At 41.3% G+C, this 22053-nt stretch overlaps 1 protein-coding gene across 2 annotated transcripts in view; it reads right to left on the reverse strand.

Moving 5' to 3' along the window:
* gucy1a2 (guanylate cyclase 1 soluble subunit alpha 2) overlaps positions 1-19952 on the reverse strand; it is a 323810-nt gene extending 303858 nt beyond the window's left edge. For both annotated transcript variants that reach the window (XR_010004065.1, XM_003219302.4), the window contains exon 1: positions 19285-19952. Coding sequence is in view for 1 of the 2 variants with exons in the window: in XM_003219302.4 (XP_003219350.2) it covers positions 19285-19587 (303 nt within the window). In the remaining variant the exon portion in view is untranslated. The remainder of the gene's footprint in view (positions 1-19284) is intronic.
* Positions 19953-22053: the final 2101 nt, after the last annotated feature.

The raw sequence follows: 22053 nt of genomic DNA on the forward strand, positions 1-22053 counted from the left end.
GACCTATGAACCAAAGGCAGCTTCCCCATACCCTCCTGCTTTCCCCAACTTGAGAATGGTCCAAATGATCTGAAGCACAACAATTATGTGCTCCTTAAACCAGAATAAACTGGGTAATCTCTACCACAATATTATTTGCCGAATTTTCTGAAATAGGATAAAATGGCTGAATAGCTTTCTGGAACTCTCAGCTTCATTCTTCCAATATCATCTCAAATCAGATATCTTACTCGACCACCGAGGAACCAACACAATTTGCAGAGAAAGGAGTCAAAGCTTACGATGCTTTACCAATCTACAAGAAGGGCAAGACTGGAGATGGGTAGAGGGGATATAGCTGGGGAGGCAGGAGGACACCCCCCCCCCCCCAATAAGAATCTTGCCAATTTTCCTTCAGTCCTGAAATTTCTAGCATTGTAAAGTGTGGCATTGAAAATCGTTCATACTTTGAACTCAAGTATTCTCTGTGTTCCCATTCCCATGGGAACTTTGCTCTTTTTCTTTGTATTTCTAAATGTTCAACTGAAGTTTTAAGTTACTGCAATGCTAGAAATCTGGTGAGTGAAACAACATTTATGGAAGAGGTCAGAATCGTGATTTGGGCGTAATAACTCCACTTTGCAACCAAAGATAGTTACAAGGCAGGGAGACAAGAACCAACCAGAATAGCTGCTGTCCAGGAGTATCTGTGAGGGACTAAGGGCTCTTCCACACAGCCATATAACCCAGAATATCAAGGCAAATAATCTACAATATCTGCTTTGAACTGGATTATCTCAGTCCACACGGCCATATAATGTAGTTCAATGTGGATTCTATACAGCTGTGTGGAAACGGCCAAAGAAGAACTTGAGGGAAGAAAGACTCTCTGTGATGGGCTCAAAGGAACATAAGAACCTTGTTAAATCAGCAAAAATATTTGTATAGTCAAGCAACCAGTGTTGAGGGTATACTGCCCATGATCCTTGAGAGCTGGTGTTGTTGAATGCAATCTCTAACCAGCCTCAGGCACTAGAGCAGAGGTTCCCAACCTGAGGTCCCCAGATGTTTTTGGCCTTCTGCTCCCAGAAATCCTAACAGCTGGTAAACTGTCTGGGATATCTGGGAGTTGTAGGCCAAAAACATCTGGGGACCCCAGGTTGAGAACCACTGCACTAGCGGCAATGATCAGTCATTGGGAGAGCTACATGTTCTCTGGCCTGAGTCTAGAGCAGTGTTTTACAAACTTTAGTCTTCTAGATGTTTTGGAGTTCAGCTCCCAGAATTCCTGACTCTTGGGTCAAGCTTGTTAGAGTTTCTGAGAAATGATGTCCGAGATACTTAGGACCAAAGTTGGGGACCACTGGTCTAGACTAATGAAAGAGAACACAGGAGAGTCAAGAGGATGAACACAGCATGAAACAACTGTAAGCCTCCCTTTCTATATATTGTTTTTCTCTTATGGAATTGCATCACCATACAATTTTTCAGAGATGGAACAATATTTAACAACCACTGCATTGCAAGCTGCCCATCCTATACCCTGTGGTGAGTGAGCATCATTGTTCTTGGCAATGGCATTAATTGCTCATCGAACGAGTTAATTAAGGGTTTGTGATTTTTCCAGTGCTAATAATTACCTCCTGACTCCCATTTAGCCTGCAGATTTCCAAGCTTGCATAGTATATTCAGTTTCTAGTTTTGAGTTCTCCTGTCTCCTATCAAGTAGCCTGAAATGGTAGCTATTCACTATGCTTGTGTATTGTTTTAATTTTGAAAAGTGTAATCTTTTTAAAAGCATTTTATATTGAGGAGATCAAGGCTGACAACAATGATCCCTTGGTGCATTTCGGAAAGTAAGAAGTGAATATAAATTGCTCTTAATTAGGGGTATTTCCATAGGCAACCTTGAACTGCTGCATTATTTCGGGACCTGAACACTAATTCAGTCATTTTTCCCCAGTCCTGTCAATAAGAATAGACAATCACAGTGAAACGCTGCAATAAAAAATATTTATAAAGCTCAGCTTAATTATCCTCAGTGCCACTGTATCCCAAACATATGATCCATATAGTGTTCACTATCAGTCCTCAATAGATTGTGTAACTTAAAAGCACATAATAAAAGTACATGCTATCAATTTACTAGTCCTTCTGCATTCAGATATATAGAGTAGAACACACTTGGAAAACAAAGGAGAAAAAACAGGGTTAAACCTTTTAAAGAATTTTAAAATTCTGCACCAGGCAATTGTGCTCTCAGCAGGAGTCAAATTTATTTTCCCAGAGAACATTTAAAAATAATCAGGTTCACTATTTTTTTTTTAAAAAAAAAACTCAACAGAAACTCTAATTGTCACCACACACAAGAACTCAGTTTCCTCTCATTTGGAGGTGCAGGTGTTTGAATCCTAAAGGCTTTGTGAAGTACAAATTATCCTCAGGTGCAGCTAAAAAAAAGCTAAAAGCATAAAGAAAACCCAAACAATTCAGCAGCACTTTAACAGCAATTCTTACTACAAAGAAAGGGATGAAAGAAGAACATTGTGTTCATCCTTGGGAATTATACCATCTCTGCTCTGTGAAACCTTGGGTCAATATGACCACTTGTCACTTTTGGCACAATTAGAATTGAACAAAGGGAATCTGGAAACTCTAGAAAAACAATATGAACCTAAACTACGCAAAACAGCAGCCGTTCCTCTGAAGCATTTCTTTTGTTTCATGTTGTTTTTGCCAGCATCCACCACTTTTAATCTACTTATATCATTATCTTCATTTTATATCACCTGATCAGAGATATTCAGCAGAAAGCTGATAGGAAAATCTTTGATGTTGACAGTGATTCCACTTTTCCTTGTCATGGGATCAGAAGCTGTCCTGTCTGAAACAAGTGGAATTTTCCGAGTTGTTCTGATAGCATCTCTTTCATTTGATGTGGCAAGAATAATTATGGATTTCCCCCTTAAAGGTACCCATAGACTCAAAACTAACCAACACAACACTTAAGAGTGCAACTACACTGTAGAATTAATTCATACTGGCACCACTTTAACTGCCATGGCTCATTTCTATAGAATCATGGAAGATGTAGTTTTGCAAGGTCTTTAGCCTTCACTGCCAAATAGTAGGCGATGCATTTCTGGTCGGATTACAGTTAGATCAAACCACATAAATGTCCTCCATAACAATTTACCAAGTCCTCTAATGTAACTCAGGTAACTTTTGAAAAAAATGTATCCTAGAATTGCCTGGAGAAAGTGCAAATTCATATAGATACCACTTTTCCCAGGGATCCTACTGTACCTTCATTTTGGGGAGTATCCCCCCATTTTACAAACCAGATCGCTATCTCTGAGACAACTGCAAGCCACTGGGCCAGGCTGTGGCGCAGGCTGGAGAGCAAGCCAGCTGCAACCAGCTGCAATGAATCACTCTGACCAGGAGGTCATGAGTTCGAGGCCCGCTCGGAGCCTATGTTTGTCTTGTCTTTGTTCTATGTTAAAAGGCATTGAATGTTTGCCTATATGTGTAATGTGATCCACCCTGAGTCCCCTTCGGGGTGAGAAGGGCGGAATATAAATGCTGCAAATAAATAAATAAATAAATTACAGGGCTCCTCTGGGATCAACCAGGACTATGGCCTCTTCCACACAGCTGAATAAAATCCCACATTATCTGCTTTGAACTAGAATATATGGCAGTTTGGACTCAGATATCCCAGTTCAAAGCAGATATTGCTAAAAGAGAAAGCACAATTAAGGAATTGAGAAGTTAAGGAGAAGTAATTTTTCAATAGTTAGCAGCAGTTGCAAGAACATAAATGTAATATGATGCATATGGCTTAGATCATATACCATTTATGGCAAACTCAAATATACTTGGAAACAGCTCACTGCTCAATATATTTCCCTCCTCATATCTATCAGAAATAAAACAAAAGATACAAACTAAAGAGTTAGTCCTTAAGGGGACCAACCATCACAAATTATGTAGTAATCAGACACTGATAGAGCTTTTCCTAAAATAAGTGGCTTTGTGTTTTAATCTTCACTTTACTCCAAAATTTCTGGAATTCTGGAATCCCAGTTAAGAGTTTAAAATAGTATATTTCTTTTTGTCATGTTAGTATGACTTATCTTCTATCTATCTATCTATCTATCTATCTATCTATCTATCTATCTATCTATCTATCTATCTGCTTCATCCTTGGCCCAACAACCATGTTAAAATGCTAAACTTACACTTCAGTCCTATGATTGTTGATTCTGAATGAAGTTCCTCTGAGGCTCCTTCTACACTACCCTGTATCCCAGGATCTGATCACAGATTATCTGCTTTGAACTGGATTATATGAGTCTCCACTGCCAGATAATCTGGGATAAACAGATAATCTGGGATCAGATCCTGGGATATTGGGGCAGTGTGGAAGGGGCCTGAGTTTAACAGGATTTCTTTCAAGGTAAATTAAAGCTCTATAGAAGAAACTGATACCTGATCCTGGATTGTAGCACAAACTAAGTACATCGTACACAGGTTTGTTTTATGTTTAAATCTGTAACATTGCTGAAAATCAGCAAACCTTAAAATATGTGCATACATTTTGTGTTGCTTTTTAGGTTTAATAAATCTGTTGTGCAATTCCAGCCTACTTTTTCCCATCTATTTTTCACTTTGTAAACATGATGTTCTTTTGAAGCTAGAATAATCTTTTTCACTATCTCTTATATACCGATCTTTGCAAATCTTTCTTTTTTAACTATGCAATTTGGATATTTTCACAAGTGCTGATGTGAGCCATCAAACTGTGTGGCTCATCAGAATAGTTTATAGTACTTGGTTATATTATATGTTTTTCCCTTCCTCCCTCCCTCCCTCCTTCTCTCTCTAGTTCTCCTTCTGATTTTTGGCATTGCTTCAATTCTTTCTTCAGGAACAGTTTTGAGCCTACCACTTCTCAAATGGAGCCACAGCATGTGAGCATCATCACTTCTGATCTAAATGTCCTCCTGTAAGTGACCTATATATTGTGATTTTTGGTGAGATGTCACATCATCATTTGATATCACATCACTTCTGAGTGACTGGGTCAATGTCATTCAAAACCTTTGCATTTGAGTTAGTTTGAAAAGTTTTATCTGGGGTGTTTGATCTCCAGTAACACGGTATTACTTGGTGCTACAATTATAGTAAAATCATAGTAATGTACATAGGAATCAGTCCACAAAGGATTGTAATTAACAAATCCTTCAAACAAAGATTACCAAACTTTGAAGACCCCTTTCAACTATAGTGAGTTATAATAAATTCTAGACATTCTTATATTTAAAGACCGAAGTAAAGCCAATCTTGGGTTGCTGTGAGTTTTCCGGGCTTTATGGTCATGTTCCAGAAGCATTGTCTCCTGACGTTTTGCCCACATGTATGGCAGGCATCCTCAGAGGTTGTGAGGTAGATTGGAAACTAGCCTAGTGAGGTTTATATATCTGTGGAAGGCCCAGGGTGGGAGAAAGAACTCTTTTCTGCTGGACGAAAGTGTGAACATGGCCATACAGCCCGGAAAACTCACAGCAACCCAGTGATTCCGGCCATGAAATCCTTCAAAAAAGCCAATCTTACCAAAAGGTTAATCACTGTATATTATGAAGAACTTTAAAACTTTTATTTATTTATCTGTAATATGATGGAAGGTTCAAAACTTGCCCTGGGGCTAAATACTATCACAACACCCATCTGGAGCTGCAAAATCATTGTGTTTGCCATTTAACTGGTAGATTACATTTAAGTTGGAGGGTCACATATTTATATTGTGCAAGCAAGTGTGACACTCCAAATTGAAGCATTGTGCAATGTGTTTGAAAAAGAGACTTAAAAGTGGGGAAGGGGGATTAACATGAACAAAACCATTCTGTGTTTGTGTAGTGAAGTATCCCAATGAGTTAATTCTGTTTTCTGATCCCCTAAATTAAAGCTATGTAGAAGGAGCTGATATCTAGCTGTTTCTTGCTGCATGCTATAGAATCGGTACAGTACTAGGTGCAGGGGGAAATCTTGTTTCTTTTCAGTGTGTTTCCGCCAATCTCTTCTGCATTTTTATTTTTTCCCTAGTCCATATCCAATTTCAAGACTGTTTGTACTTGTTACTAATATGCAGAAATAACAAAAAAAAAATCCCTGCCTTATTCTTCTTCCCACTGTGGGGAAATACACAAGCTCATATTGGAAGGTCAAACATACATGAGAAAAGGCAGCCCAGCTCATCTATATCTACTCCCCTTGCGAATTTCAAGCTATCGTGAAATATGATCCACTGCATATTTATTTGCAAATTGACTGTCACTACTTCAAGCAAACCAGTTTAGATCGTTGGTGACTCACATAATAAAAAAACACATTTATACACTTTCCTACAAGAAGTAGAACCCAAGCATATAATGCCAGAGGTAAGCAAGAAAGCCTGCACACTCCAAATGTGTTTGTGACATTGCCATAGTTAGGATGGGCCACATTTTATCTGGCTACATCTGTCCTGCCTATGTTTGCATTTATTTCCAGGTGCAGTATATAGAGTAAAATATATTAACTGGAGATAACAGTATTAGAGGCAATACATCACACCTTTGTTGCTGCTTGCTGTGTTGTGTCTTCAAGGCAAATCCAACTTCACATCAATGCCTTCAAGTGTGCAAGGTAACCCAACACACTTTTGTAATTGAGAGCGGATTCAAATCCTGGTCTCTTGGAGTCTTTGTTCAACACTCAAACCATTGCATTATACTGGCTTACTCCGACTTTTCATTTTACAGCCCACCATCATTGCTCAGGTCATTCCAATTTAAAATTTAGAACATACTCTCAAGCTACACAGAGAGAATGCAGCACGCTTGGCAGAGGGACTGAGCTGTTAATTAGGAAGTTCTCCATTCACATCTCACCTCTGCTATGACCTTGCTGACTCACTTCCCATGTAATACCAAATCATGAGCAAGTCTTGGGCTGGGCTTTTTTTTGTTCCTTCTTCCCTTTGTTGAAGAATGCAAAAATTCCAGAATTATTTTTAAGGTTGCGGGGGCTCAACATTGGCAGGCAGGTTGCAGTTAATTTTGCCTGCTTGAAGAAGTAAATTACTTTCCCAATCCATTATCATTGAAATGCCCCTAAATATGAAGACTCAGAAGCACAATATGTACTTAGAAGTGCTTTGCATGTATTCAAAGCAGCTTACTCCTAATTAAGTTTGGACAGGATAGATTGCAGGCGCCTTCATTATTCCTGTGAGGGCTCAACAACAATAGCTGTCATAATATTCCTTGGTGTTTAACTATTTAGTACACTTCTGATTGATAATACTTAAGGAGACCCAAGAGTCTTACTTTTGCCAGGAACCCCCAACATAGTCTTTGAAGAGGTTAAACCCTCCTCCATTCTGTAGCCTGGCAAAGAATCCAATTATTTATTTCCAACATGCCACAAACCATTATTGGCCAGCACAAATCCATCTACTAAATAAGGTTTGACACTTGTCCTTCAAACTAAGATCTCAAAACCATTTTATTTTGGTTTATAACACTAAAACTGGATTTAAAAGGAAAGTGTGGACCATACATGGCCAAAGGGGATATAACATACAAATAGGGTTAGTGTGAAATATGAAATAAGCAACATGTGTTCTTGAAGCATATTCATGTTCCCCCAAACAGTGGCCAGAGAGAAGAAAGATATGGCCTTCTAGATATCATTGCAGCAATCAGCATCTACTTTCTATAATTTTAAACCTTTATCTGTCATGTAGGAGTGGAAATATTTATTGATCTTAAATTTCTTTCTTAAATAGGAAAAATGTGGTGAGTAGCACCTTAGCGTGAACTTTCACAGATTTCAATTTACTTCTTTAGATATACTGATGGAATGAATATGAAACCATATTATATCACCAGTTGTTTAGTTATGGGGATCGGATCAGCACATAATGGGAAAGATGCAATTGCTGACAGTACCATAAGCTTTCAGACAGTTGTGCAAAGTGATACTGGTGTGTCAGGATGGTTCTCAGATTGTTCTGAGGTGTGAAAGCAATAAATCTGCTTATCCAGACTCAGTTTTCCTGAAGTCAGAAGCTTTGTTGAGGAGGCAATTTCTTTAATATGCTCTGAACTTTCAAAAGCAGTCTATGAGCTTTTCCATTCTTATTACTGTAGAAATGAGCCACTGCAGAATTTTTCAGTGGTGCTATCATGCTCTGAAACACAACAAAGTGTGTCACAACACACTTCAGGCTAAGGGATGCTGGAGAATCAGTTTTCACACACACACCTCCCTCTAAAGATTTCTGCAGCTTTCTGGAATTGCATATTGCCTAGTTCGGAGCTTTTTTCCCAAAGGGGTAGAAGGTAGAATGGATGAGAATTCAGTTCCACTGCTGCAACCATAGTGGAGTTGTTCTATGTATGGTTGTGAAAGCTGGATAATGAAAAAAGCTGACAGGGAGAAAACCAACTCATTTGAGATATGCTGGAGAAGAGTTCTATGGAAATAGTGTACTGCTAAAAAATCAAATACAAATAAATGGGTCCCAGAGCAAATCCGGCCTGAACTCTCACTTAGAAATCACAATGACTAAAGTGTGGCTGCCATATTTTGGGCATATCATAAGAAGAAATGACTCACTAAAAAAAAGACTATAATACTTGGAGGGCAGTAGGAAAAGAGGAAGACTGCATTCCAGATGCTGAGCATCAATCAGTGAAGTCACAGACCTGAGTCTGTAAAACCTGAGCAGGCGGATAAGGTGAGTTGGAGATCTCGTATTCATAGGTGTAGTGATTTGAGTGTTGGATGAAGATTCTATAAGACCAGGATTTGAATTCCTGCCCAAATATGAAAACTCACTGCGTGACACCACTCTCTTGGTCTAAGAGAAAGGCAGTGGCAAGGAAAACCTCCTCTAAATACATCTTGCCATGAAAAATACATCCTGCTAAAAAAAAAGGTTGCAGTCAACTTGAACACACAAACGACAATAGCAACAACAGGATTCTGGCCGTAGCAATATATAAAATGCATCTTACTAGCATGGAAGATATATAATAATGATTTACTGAAAAAAACTTTGTGAATGGCAGAAGTGGCAGTGTACTACTTCAACCTCAATCTGAAAAGTTATTTAACACATCAATACTCCTACAAGTGTCTAGGCAAGAGACTGAAATAGTCAAATGAATTATTCCCCTTAAACTGTGTTGTATAGCCAAGTTAATAACAGGATATAAATATTCTTCACGAGCCCCACTACCTCTAAAGTTGTCTCCTGTAAGTTGACTTAAAATGTGATCATATGACTGCTAAAATGGAAGGATTAGCTATCTTGAAGCAGCAAAATGAACTTAGATCACTTTGAATACATTGCTTGCAAGTTACAAAGAACAAGCCAGCATTTCACTATGTAGCTTAATTGTTTGATGAAGAGACTAGACAGGTCATAGCTAGGCATGTGCGATTGATTAAAAAAATGTTTCAAAAGTAATTACAAAACTGGGGGCATTGCCGTTTCATTTTTTAGGGTTTCTAGAGTATTGTTAGTGAAAATTTTGTTACTATAACAAGAGTAATGAAATTTTGTTACTTTTCATTAAAGTACAGTAGAGTCTCACTTATCCAGCAGAACCTTGGATAAGCGAATATCTTGGATAATAAGGAGGGATTAAGGAAAAGCCTATTAAACATCAAATTAGTTTATGATTTTACAAATTAAGCACCAAAACATCATGTTATACAACAAATTTGACAGAAAAAAAGTAGTTCAATACGCAGTAATGTTATTTTGTAATGACTGTATTTACGAATTTAGCACCAAAATGTCATGATATATTGAAAACATTGACTATAAAAATGCCTTGGATAATCCAGAACCTTGGCTAAGCGAGCCTTGGATAAGTGAGACTCTACTGTAATTGCAAAGTGGGGGAACTTCAGGGGCTCCTTTCTCCCTCATATTTACATATATTTGGAGTGAAACGTGCTACAATGGTAGAACACATTTACCATTGTTAACCCACCAAGTTTCACCTATCCAAAAATCTTTTGGGAATTTTCAAAGTTTTTATAAATAACATTTTAAAAAAGAAACTACAGGAGCTATCTCCTTGAATTTTCTATACAATGACACAAGATAATAAGGGATCGTTCCCCCCCCACTCCAACTTTCAGAAATATTATATGTCTACTGATTTTAGGGAATTTTTAAAGTGTTGACAAAATTTCTTAAAATTTTTAAAGCCACAACAGCTATTTTATTGAATGTCTCTCATATTAACCAATAGAAGAAATCAATATCAACCAATTCTACATTTTCATAGAAGCTATGAAAATAGCTATGTCCAAATAATTCAAAATAATTTCAATTTCCAAGTAGGGTTGCCCCTTTGTGCTGATGTGTCAAATGCAGCAGGCAGCACTGCCCAGCCACACTGTGTCCAGTGTCCAGGGCATCGGCAACTATAATATTAGACTTAAAATAATTTCAATTGTCTGTCTGTTACATCATTCCAGGGAGGAGAATCATGTACCCTTCCAGATGTTGTTAGACTAAAACTTCCAGCACTTTTTACCAATGACCATCCAATGACTAATGACTAGGGCTGATGGGACTGTTTGTCCAAAAACATCTGAAAAGTTGCATAATTTTGACCCCTAGATTATATAAGCCCATGTGCTTGAATACAAAATCATAAATACTATGTTATCTAAAGACACAAAACAAATTGCAGGAAGGTTTGGGCCCAACCCATCAATCACTTGGGGGTTCTGTGTTTTTGCTCTAAAATGCACACTTATGAGCCAATTTTAACTAAACTTGATATTTATATTTAGGCTTACATCCCGAACTTTGTTCTGTTAGCTCAGGACTGATTGGCACATTTTAGCTTTCCTCAGAAAATGACAGGTTGTGTTCCATTTTGCAAAGAACGTAGTGTGAAACAAATCACAAACTAAGGACTGTCAATGCTACGAATCAGACTTTGGTTTCTTCAAATCATAAGTGAAATCATCAACATCAATCCAGGCAACAGAAGGTATATTTCCCAGTTATTTACGAAGGATAAGCTGATTAGAACTGAGCATACCACCTGTTACAATTCAGATGATACTATATGCTTTATACATCAACCTCTGCCTCCAGTCATTGAATAAAACTCTCACTTCCAGCTGGAACAACACACATGGAATCATTTCCCTTCTTGGGAAAAATATTGAAAATTCTGGACAAATATTTCTAATACAGTAGGATTAAAAACTAGCTTTTTCAGACTATACTTTATATGTGAATATTCTTGTTTTATGATATAAAACCCCCATATGACCTGATGCCTGGATTACCATTTTTACAATACACCTTGTTTAAGCCTCAAATATTTCTCAAATATTAGAAATGCAATCTGCAATCCTAAACACGTTCATTTGGCTTCAAATCCCATCAATCTGGACGGAAGTAAGGTGGAACAGAGAGAGAGAAAAATATTGAGAATACTACTGACAAATCCCAACTAAAGCTGGCCCATTTAATCAATGGTGAGTCAACTCTTGTGTAAATTCTATCGATTTATTGGGTTGACTTTAGCTGGGAACCACCAATAGAATTCAAGCCAATTAATTTACTGCTTTTCTGCCTGACAATTATAGAGAAGCTAGCAGCTTGCTCACCCTGGTTTCTGTCATCCATCATGACTTCTGTCCAAGGTTAAACTAAAATGTGTGCACTTTCAGCTTTCCATCACTTCAAAAAAGAACTATTCCAGAATAAATCAAAAGTAAAATCTATGCAGTGCTTTTAAGAGACAGAAAAAGCAATTCTAATAAATTCTATACATTCACAGCAAAATATCAGGATAATAACACACATCAGAACAACAACGTCCATTATTGGGTAATGTGAAAACTCTGCACAGTGACAGAAGTATGTGTCTGTCTTGGGAGGAAATAATTACGCTTGCCCATTTGGGCTCAACTGATTCAAAAGTAGCAAAGGTTGGTAACTTTTTAAAACAGAAATCTGGTGAAGCAATTCATCTGTTTCAAGGAAATACAACTTGCAGTACCCCCTTTTTGCACATTTTGGGCATCATCTTGAATGCTCTTTTTTGTTTAGTATAAGACAAGAGTTAGCTCTGAAAGAAGGTCCCACAGATTCAAATGAACAAAGAAAGAATCTGTTTAATTGATTTACCTTCTCCCAAAAATCAGCAGCCTTTCTCCCAAAATAAGGGCTAGTTTTGCTCTTAGAGTAACATACCATAGACCAGTGGTTCTCAACCTGTGAGTCCCAAGATGTTCTGGGCTTCAACTCCCAGAAATCTTAACAGCTGGTAAACTGGCTTGGATTTCTGGAAGCTGTAGGCCAAAACACTTGGGGACTCACAGGTTGAGAACCACTGCCATAGACTCACTACCACCGCCAAAAAGAGCAGCAGTGTTTTCTTATTCCTACTAGAAGATAACAGTATTTATTCATTTATGTGAGAAAAAGTAAAGTTGGGGAACGGAGGAACATATGTTGAAAGCAGGCTATCCCTACCTCCATAGCTCCATTATTTCTTCTGATTGTGACAGAATGGCACTCTATGGAGAAATGGGTTTTACAGAGCAGGGCATGATCTGTCCCAACATTAGGTCTTATTTCAGAAAACAGATTCTGTGGCGGGGTACTGGTGAGACACCACAAAGGCAGAAGGTCCTCAGTATTTGCTGAAATTTGGTTCTGGAACTCACCATGGAGAACAAAATCCATAGATACTCATACTATGATATATACAATGATGCAATAAAATGGTGTTCTTTACTTTAAAAAGCAAAAAAAAAAATCAAAGTTCGTGTTTTTGATATTTAAAATAATATTTTAAAGTATGGATGCAGGCAGAATCTGTACTCACATACAGACATTAAATGTGACTTCGCTACAAATATTTCAGTTTAGCTATTATCTGATTACATTTTTAATATTGAATAAAGCAGAAATTTGGGGGGGGGGGTGATGCTTTCCCCTTTTGCATTTTGTCCACAACTAATTCTCACCTCAAGCTGTATATGCGGGTATTTCCCAAGGCTATGTCATGTTCTATTCTGAGCATGGCTCTTTATGGAGCTAAAAGAGGCCTGTCTATGCGGAGTAGGGAAGAATTAAGAGGCTTGGGGTAAAGCTCTCTAAAAGGGATCCCAAGGACCATAAAGACCATTTAATCCAACACCCTGCCCTGAAGGAAAAGCACAATCAAAGCACATCCAGCCTCTGCTTAAAAACTCCAGAGAAGGAGACTCATTCAGATTCTGAGGCAGTGTGTTCCACTGTTGAACAGCTCTTACCTACGTTTGTCTTTTCATCTTTCCTCAGAATGCTAAAGTGGGATAATTGCAGGGGTGCAGATCTTTCCTTTAATGCTCAGGATCATCACAGCTAGTTGGTCGTATCATAGAAAAATGTGCTCTGTACACTACTTAAGTGCAATTCACCATCTTCTTTCTGGTACTCTGGTTGTCTTATCAGCAGCATCTTTTGAAATTCAGCATATGCCTCTTGTGTTTCTTCTATCTCACTCACCAAAACTCACTCAGGAATCAAAACCAAGAACTAAGATGAAGGAGATTTCTGAAGGTATTTTTTTTAATGAGCAAGAGTCATGATAAGGCAGCTTCTAATTTCTACAATGATTAAAATACTTAAGACCAGCTTTTGAAGGGGTTGCATATCTTCACAACTGTTAGAAAAGGCTAAAATTATACATTTACGGGACCTGTTAACACAAAAACATGAGCAAACTGCAGCACATAAGATGTCAATTCCCTGGGTAATATTTAAAAACTCAGCATCAATGAGCGCAGAAGAGATAAATGGGGAAACACTCCCGCTCTATCAAACTGTCTCCCTCTCCAAAAAGGTTTTTTTGGTATAATGTGAAAAGGCTTGCTTGGATTCAGCTACATATGTCTAAGAGTCATAAGCGGAGTTCGCAGGAGTACTAGAGGCACCTTAGAACTAGGAAAATTCAAATAAGAGCTGTACAAATAAAAAATGAGAGCAGAGGTAGGCTGTGTCCAGGAACAATCTTAACTGCATGGAAGTTCAGAAATAAATGAAATTGACTGTGAACTGAAAGAAAGGGGGATTGTTGAAGTTAATATGAATACTAGAATGAGAGGTAAAGGGAAAATAGGCAGAGATTATAAGATACAGAAGGGAGCAGCATGAACAAGATTCACGGGGGAACTCAACAGGTGATAAATGAAAAATATTTCAAGCTGGGGCAGCGGGTTCGATTGTAATGGTTATTTTAAATTCTCCCTTAAATCTTGAGTAGAACGTAAAAGAAAGGCAGAAGGGGAAGGCAGTTTACTTGTACAGGTTAAAACAATGGTGAGCACCTTAAGTTTGCAATAAAGAGGAGATGAATAATTTTCAGTTGAGCATGAAGAAGTGGATTTGTAGAGGTTAAAATAAAGTGTATTGTCACACAGAAATCTGTCATCTAGATGCGGCACAGCAAGACCAAAAAGAAAGATGGGACTTGACTGCGACTGCTATTTTAACTGAATTTGCTGTGTTTTGTTTACAATTTATTATTTGTTGTGTTAATTTATTGTATGTTGATTTGTATTTATTTTGGAAACTGCCCTGAGTCCCTTTGGGGAGATAGAGTGGTATATAAATAAAGTTGTTGCTGTTGTTGTTGTTGTTGTTGTTATTATTATTATTATTATTATTATTATTATTATAACAACAAAAGGATGGTTGTTAGTTTCCAGGGCGGAATTTGCTGAAGACACATCCGATGATCACAATATGTTGGGAAGTTCTTTTAACATCTCACAAAATAAAAAGCAGCTCATTGAGTGTGAGCAAAAATCTAACGGAATAGGCAAAATTATGCCCTCTAGATTGAATGAAGGCTTCCAAAAGCAACCACTCTAGCTTGAGCATACGGGAGTTATAGTATAAACATTTGGAAGGAACTATGTTGTCTATCTCCTTTTCATGTCCTGCAATCTGTTCCTTTCAGAGGTCAACCAGATGTGATATGAAAACAATAACTTGGGGAAAATACAGTTTTGATTTTTAAATCCTATAATGCCCCATGCTAGTGAAAGAATTCTAGAAGATTTAGACCAGAAAAATAACTTTGATCTGAGATAAGGACTATAGTGCAATTTGCTGTTCACTCAAGAAACAAATATTCCATGGCATGGACATTCCAGGGTGATTGCTCCTCTGGGTTAATTCGGAATGTGTAGTATGGTGGCACTTCCCTATTTACCCAAACTATTTTAGATACTTCCAGATGAACCAAAATTGCAAGAAGTCATATCTGCATAAGACACCAAACTCGAGTGGTAGCTAATACCCCAGAGTAGGCTCAGAATTCAAACTGAAATATCAATAATTCAAAACTATTAGATAAATGGGACAAAATGAATGTCAATACAAATAAATGTAATGTACAGAACATGTTTAACAGAAAAAAATGAAATGCACACACACACACACACACACACACATATAAAGCTAGTGTGGAACAGTGACTTGAACACTAGATTATGACACTGGAGAATCCCCACGCAGCTGTGAAAATCTACTGGGTAACCTTGGATGAGTCACAGTCTCTAAGTCCCAGAAGAAGGCAAAAACAATCTCTTTCTGAACAAATCTTGCCAAGAAGACCATCTAAGAGTCACCATAAGCCAGAAATGACATGAAGGTACAACAACAATCACAGAAAAGGTGGCACCTACTCTGAAAACAGTACATGTGCAAAGGATTTGGCATTATATTTAGACCACAAGTTGAACATGAGTCAATGGCGTGATTGTAGTAGGTGAAAAAGCCAGTGAAATTCTGTCCTGCATCACCAAGAGCAAAGTATAGTATAATATTTCAAGAGAAATGGTAGTGCCACTCAATTCTGATTTAAAAAGACTTCACCTAGAATACTGTATCCTATTCCGGTACCCAGTTCAAAAAAGATATTGACAATCTGGAAAATCTATAGAAAAGAGCAGCCAAGAAGATCTGGACACCATACCTTATGAGGAACTGCATGGCAAAATGGGTATGTTTTGTTGGGAGAAGGTAAAGAGATGACATGATAGCCATCATCAAATATTTTAATCAATGTCAGGTAGAAAAGAAAGTATGTTTGTTTTGTACTACGCCTAGACTAGAACACAAACCAGTGGGTTCACATTACAAGGAAAGAGGTCTCCTCATAAACACGAAGAATAACGTATTAGAAAGTATTCAAGGATAGAGTGAATGGACTGGCTAAGAAAGCAGTAGTCTCAGCCTTTTTGGAGATCTCAGAATAGAGATTGAGTGGCCAATTGTTGCTGTTGCTTCAGTTGTCTATTGCTGTATGGTACACAGTTGGCTAGATAGCGTTTGTGGTCTATTTTAAACCTTTGAGTCTGATCTCTAGCACTGTATCTCAAACTACGTGATGCAGCTATTCTATTATTTTAACCTAAGAAATAAGACAAAGGTCTAAAGAATCAGTAGGGGGAAAATGGACACAATAAGCAGAAGGGCAACCAAAATGATCATATGTTTGGAAGCCAAACCCTATAAAGAGAGGCTTAAGGAGCTAGATATGTTTAGCTTGGAGAAGGCTGAGAGGGGACATGATAGCTATGTTTCAATATTTGAAAGGATGTCACATTGAGGAGGGGGAAAGCTTGTCTCTTGCTACTCTAGAGACCAAGACACGGAGTAGTAGGTTCCAATTGCAGGAAAAAAAGATTCCCCCTAAACCTTAGGAAGAAATTCCTAACAATGAGTGTAGCTCAGCAGTGGTGGAATTTCTTTCTCTAGGGGGTTTTAAGCAGACACGGAATGGTAATCTGTCAGGAGTGCTTTCACTGTGTTCTTTGAAGGACAGGGAGTTAGACTGAATGGCCCTTGTGATCTCTTCCAAATCCATGATTCTAAGAATCTCTCTACTTGCAGAAAGGTTATATAACCAGACCACAGTTCCCTTCATTCACACACACACACATATACACTCGGGAGGAGCAAACAGGTGTGGAACCACAGGGCTACAGGTGGATGAGAAAGGATGTTGGGACCCACAGCAACATTCCTTAGAGGAGGTCTGGCAACCTGCAGGATGAAGCAGGGAGATCTCATGTCTTATTTGAGGATTTATTCTCAAATAAGGGGACTTCAGATGCCTGGGGAGACTCTGTTCTTTCAGAATAGAAATAGGATGAACAGAATAATTCAGTGGGGATGGAATCAGAGAGAGAGGACCAAAGAATAATCCTTGTATCTCATCTAAAGGGGCACAAAAGGCCAGGGGAAAAGTGAGAGGGAGAGCAGAGACCAAACTGGCGAAGATTAACCTTACAATTGGGTTCAAGAGCCACATTTAAACAGTTATAGTAACAAGTTTAAATATTTGAAAGTGTGTCACATCGAGGAGGGGGGATGCTTCTTTCCTACTGCTCCAGGCATGGAGCAAGGGTTTCAAATTTTGGGAACAGAGATTAGGAAAAACTTCCTGATGGTAAGAAATAGTGGGCAATGGAATATGCTGTCTGGAAGCGATGGAGTCTCACTCTCTGAAGACTTTTAAGTAGAGACTGGGTGGCCATCTGTTGCCACTGCCAGTTCTTTGACTGTCTATTCCTGCATGGCAGGCAGTTGGACGAAGTGGTCCTCAGGGTCCCTTCCAACTCCAGGATTCTGTGATTCTAAGATTAACCTTTGAAGAGCCCAATTTGTGTGTGTGTGTGCAAAGGCTATGTGAGAAGGGCACTCAGAGTTTCACACCTTAACCTGGGAACTTTTGAACCCCAGTTCTTTAAAAAATATTTAAATTCTGGGCACCGCAATTGAAGGGATATGTTGACAAGCTGGAATGTGTCCAGAGGAGGGTGACTAAAATGATCAAGGGTCTGGAAAATAAGCCCTATGAGGAGCGGCTTCAAGAGCTGGGCATGTTTAGTCTGCAGAAGAAAAGGCTGAGAGGAGACATGATGCGGGTCAGGTATAAATATGTGAGGGGGAGTCATAGGGAGGAGAGAGCAGGCTTGTTTTCTGCTGCCCTGGAGACTAGGATGTGAAGCAACAGCTTCAAACTACAGGAAAGGAGTTTCCACCTGAAGACCTTTCTAACTGTGAGAGGTGTTAGGCAGTGGAACTCTCTGCCCCAGAGTGTGGTGGAGGCTCCTTCTTTTTAAGCAGAGGCTGGATGGCCATCTGTTGGGGGTGCTTTGAAGGTGATTTTCCTGCTTCTTGGCAAGGGGTTGGACTGAATGGCTCATGAAGTCTCTTCCAACTCTATGATTCTATGATTCCTGACGGTAAGAACTATTGGGCAATGGAATATGCTGCTTGGAAGTGGTGGCATCTCCTTCTCTGAAGGCTTTTAAGAAGAGACTGGGTGGCCATCTGTTGCCAGTGCTTTGATTGTCTTTTCCTGCATGGCAGGGGATTGGACTAAGTGGCCCTGGTGGTCCCTTCTCAGATTCTATGATGCTAGATTAACCTTCCAATTGAGTAAGGTAAAGGTAAATGCTTCCCCTGATGTTAAGTCCAGTCATATCTGGGGGTTGGTGCTCATCTCCATTTCTAAGCCAAAGAGCCGGCATTGTCTGTAGACACCTCTAAGGTCATGTGGCCGGCATGACTGCATGGAGCGCCTTTACCTTCCCGCCGGAGCGGTACCTATTGATCTACTCACATTGGCATGTTTTCGAACTGCTAGGTTGGCAGAAGCTGGAGCTAACAGGTCTGCAAGTTCAGCAGCTCAGTGCTTTAACACACTTCGCCACCGGGACTCCAATTGCGTACAAGAGCCCAATCTGTTTGTGTGCCTGTGTGCAAAAGCTCTGCGAGAGGGGCACCCGGAGTTGCACGCCTGAACCTGGGAACTTTCGAACCTCAGCTCTTTAAAAAATATTTATTCTAAGGGCCACCGGTGGAAGCTGAGGAAAGGGAAGCAGAAGCCTGACCGGTGAAGATGAGCCCAATTGGGGGGGAATTGCAAACGCAGTGCGAGAGGGGAGCCGCTTTGGCACGCCATTCTTGCACAATTGGGGAGTCAGTGGGAAGTAGAGCGTAACGACCCCCCCCCCCTCCGCCCCTCTTTTCGGTGGTGAGTCAACCTCTGAGGCGGCGTTACGAAACCCCCCTTGCGAACGCGTAACACGCGGGTCGGGCGTCACGTGCGAAGGTGTCGCGGGCGCCTGGCCCTTCCCCTCCTCCTCCTCGGCCCCTCTCTCTCCCTTCCTTCCTTCCTTCCCCGCTCCCTGCCTGGTTACCGTGGGGGCGGTGAGGCGGCTGATGCTCTCCCCCAGGGAGTCCAGGTTGACCCTCCTCCGGCGGGGAGCGCGGCGGGAGCCTCCCGAGGCGGGGATGGCCGGGCCCGAGGCCGTGGCTGCTCCGGGGTCCCTCTCGGCTGGCGGGGCGGCGGGCGTGGCGTCCCCGGAGCGGCTCGGGGGGCTGCGGCTGCCATTCCAGCAGAGCCGGGCCACCGGGCACTCGCTCTCCTCCTCGGGGCTCGTCTCCAGGTAGTCCGAGCCCAGCGAGCTGAAGGATTCCGAGGAGATCTTGCGCCGGGACATGCTGGCGAGGAGGAGGAGAGGCTGCTGTTTCTGGGGGGAAGGGGGAGCCTCAGGCGGAAAGCGGGCCAAGAGGCACCGAGGGTCGGCTGAGGGATCCCTTGCGATGGAGACGGAGGAGGAGGAGGGAAGGCATGGCGATCAGAGGCAGCCCCGCACTCGCTCTCCCTTCCTCCCTCCCTCCCGTCCTTCCTTCCCTGTCTCCCGGTCTCCCTTCTCTCTCGCCGCCTCCTCCTCCTCCTTCGCTTTTGCTGCCTTCCTGGCGGCTCCTCCTCCCGCCCTCGCCGGCCTCACGTGGCCACCGCCGGGAAGGTGGCGCTCGCCGGTCTCCCGATTGTGAGGCAAGGACAAGGCAAGGCGACCAGGGAGCGGGGCCGCGGGGCCCGGGCGGGTGAGCCCAAGAGCAGCCGGGCCCGCCAGGCGGAGCTCTCCAGGGTGCTGAAGCTCAAGGCCAAGCCAAAGACAGCGCCTCCCGCTGGGAGGACTCTCGCCCTTGGCTTCTATAGCGCAAGCAGGGGCAAAGCCCTCCAGGTATTTTGGACTCCAACGCCCACAATTCCTAGCAGCCCAAAGTTTGCCCATGCCTGCTATAGCCAGGTGGCAGCATACAGGGAGCACACAACTCCCATGTTAAGTCAGCTCTACTGGTTGGCAGTTAGGGTCGCAACCCTGCACAGCCTCTCTTAGTATAAACAGCCACTCACTATGCTCCTCTCAGTCAGTCCAGAGTCAAAGCCTAAGTAGATTCAAACACCAAACCATGCAGGGATAATCCAATAGGCATAGTCAATAGGCAAAGGTAAAGGTTTCCCCTGACATTAAGTCCAGTCGTGTCTGACTCTGGGGGTTGGTGCTCATCTCCATTTCTAAGCCGTTGTCCGTAGACACCTCCAAGGTCATGTGGCCGGCATGACTGCATGGAGCACCGTTACCTTCCCGTCGGAGCGGTACCTATTGATCTACTCACATTGGCATGTTTTCGAACTGCTAGGTTGGCAGAAGCTGGAGCTAACAGCGGGCACTCACTTCACTCCCCGGGTTTGAACCTGGGACCTTTCAGTCTGCAAGCTCAGCAGCTCAGCACTTTAACACACTGAGCCATCATAGGTATAGCCAGGTTAATAACTGGGGCAGCGTACAGGGAGCACACAACTCCCATGTTAAGTCAGCTCTACTGGTTGGCAGTTAGAGTCGCAACCCTGCACAGCCTCTCTTAGTATAAACAGCCACTCACTATGCTCCTCTCAGTCAGTCCAGAGTCAAAGCCAAAGTAGATGCAAACACCAAACCATGCAGGGATAATCCAATAGGCGTAGTCAATAGTCCAGTCCAAAAGTTCTCACCAACACATCCAAACTATATGTAATCCAAGGTCCAAAGTCAAGGTTTAACACATGATAAGACACACAAAATCTTCCGACAGAGCTCCAAGCTGTAGCAGGTTCCAAATGTTGCTCCCAGCACAGACCAGATCTAAACTGCCACTCTTTATGCTCCATAGCACAAGTGCTCTCACCTGTTGGCCCTTCTCTGAGTGAATCTCCGCAGCATGAGTCCTCAGTTGCAGTCTTTCTGGGATACTTAACTGTGCCTCATTGCTCTCCTGATCCTGAGTTAACTCAGGACTCCCACTTGCCTGAGGCCTTGTACCAGTAGGCATAAATATAGTTATACTAAAAGGTAAAGGTTACCCCTTGACATTAAATCTAGTCATGTCTGACTCTGGGATTTGGTGCTCATCTCCAATTCTAAGCTGAAGAGCTGGCATTACCCGTAGATGCCTCTAAGGTCATGTGGCCGGCATGACTGCATGGAGCATCGTTACCTTCCCGCTGTAGCGGCACATATTGATCTACTTAAATTTGCATGTTTTCAAACTGCTAGTTTGGCAGAATCTGGGGCTAACAGCAGGAGCTCACCCACTCCCCGGATTCAAACCGCCAACTTTTTGGTCAGCAAACTCAGCAGCTCAGTCACTTAACTTGCTGCACCATCAAGGGCTCCAGATACAAATATAAATATATCATCAGCTATCCCTTGTGTCTGAATATGATTGCCTTCCCAGTTTAGGGTCTTGGCGGTGGATCCATAGGTGATTGTAGCATGTACCTTTGTAGTGAGGACATTGTTTTCCAGGTGAAGGCAGTCCCGACGAAGTTTGGCTTGATGTGCCTTCCTCTTGTCATATTTCTCCCTTTCTCCCTCCATTCATGCTTCTTCAAATTCCACAGCAATGTTGATAACAGCTGACCTCCAGTTAGAGTGCTTGAGGGCCAGGGCTTCCCAGTTCTCGGTGTCTATGCCACAGTTTTTAAGTTTAGCTTTAAGCCCATCTTTAAATCTCTTTTCCCGTCCACCAACATTCCTTTTTCCTTTCTTGATTTGAGAGTAGAGTAACTACTTTAGGAGATAGTGATCAGGCATTCAGAAAACATGTCCAGTCCAGCGGAGCTGATGGCAGAAGATCAT

This window comes from Anolis carolinensis, chromosome 3 (genome assembly GCF_035594765.1).
Source record: "Anolis carolinensis isolate JA03-04 chromosome 3, rAnoCar3.1.pri, whole genome shotgun sequence".
Lineage (NCBI taxonomy): Eukaryota > Metazoa > Chordata > Lepidosauria > Squamata > Dactyloidae > Anolis > Anolis carolinensis.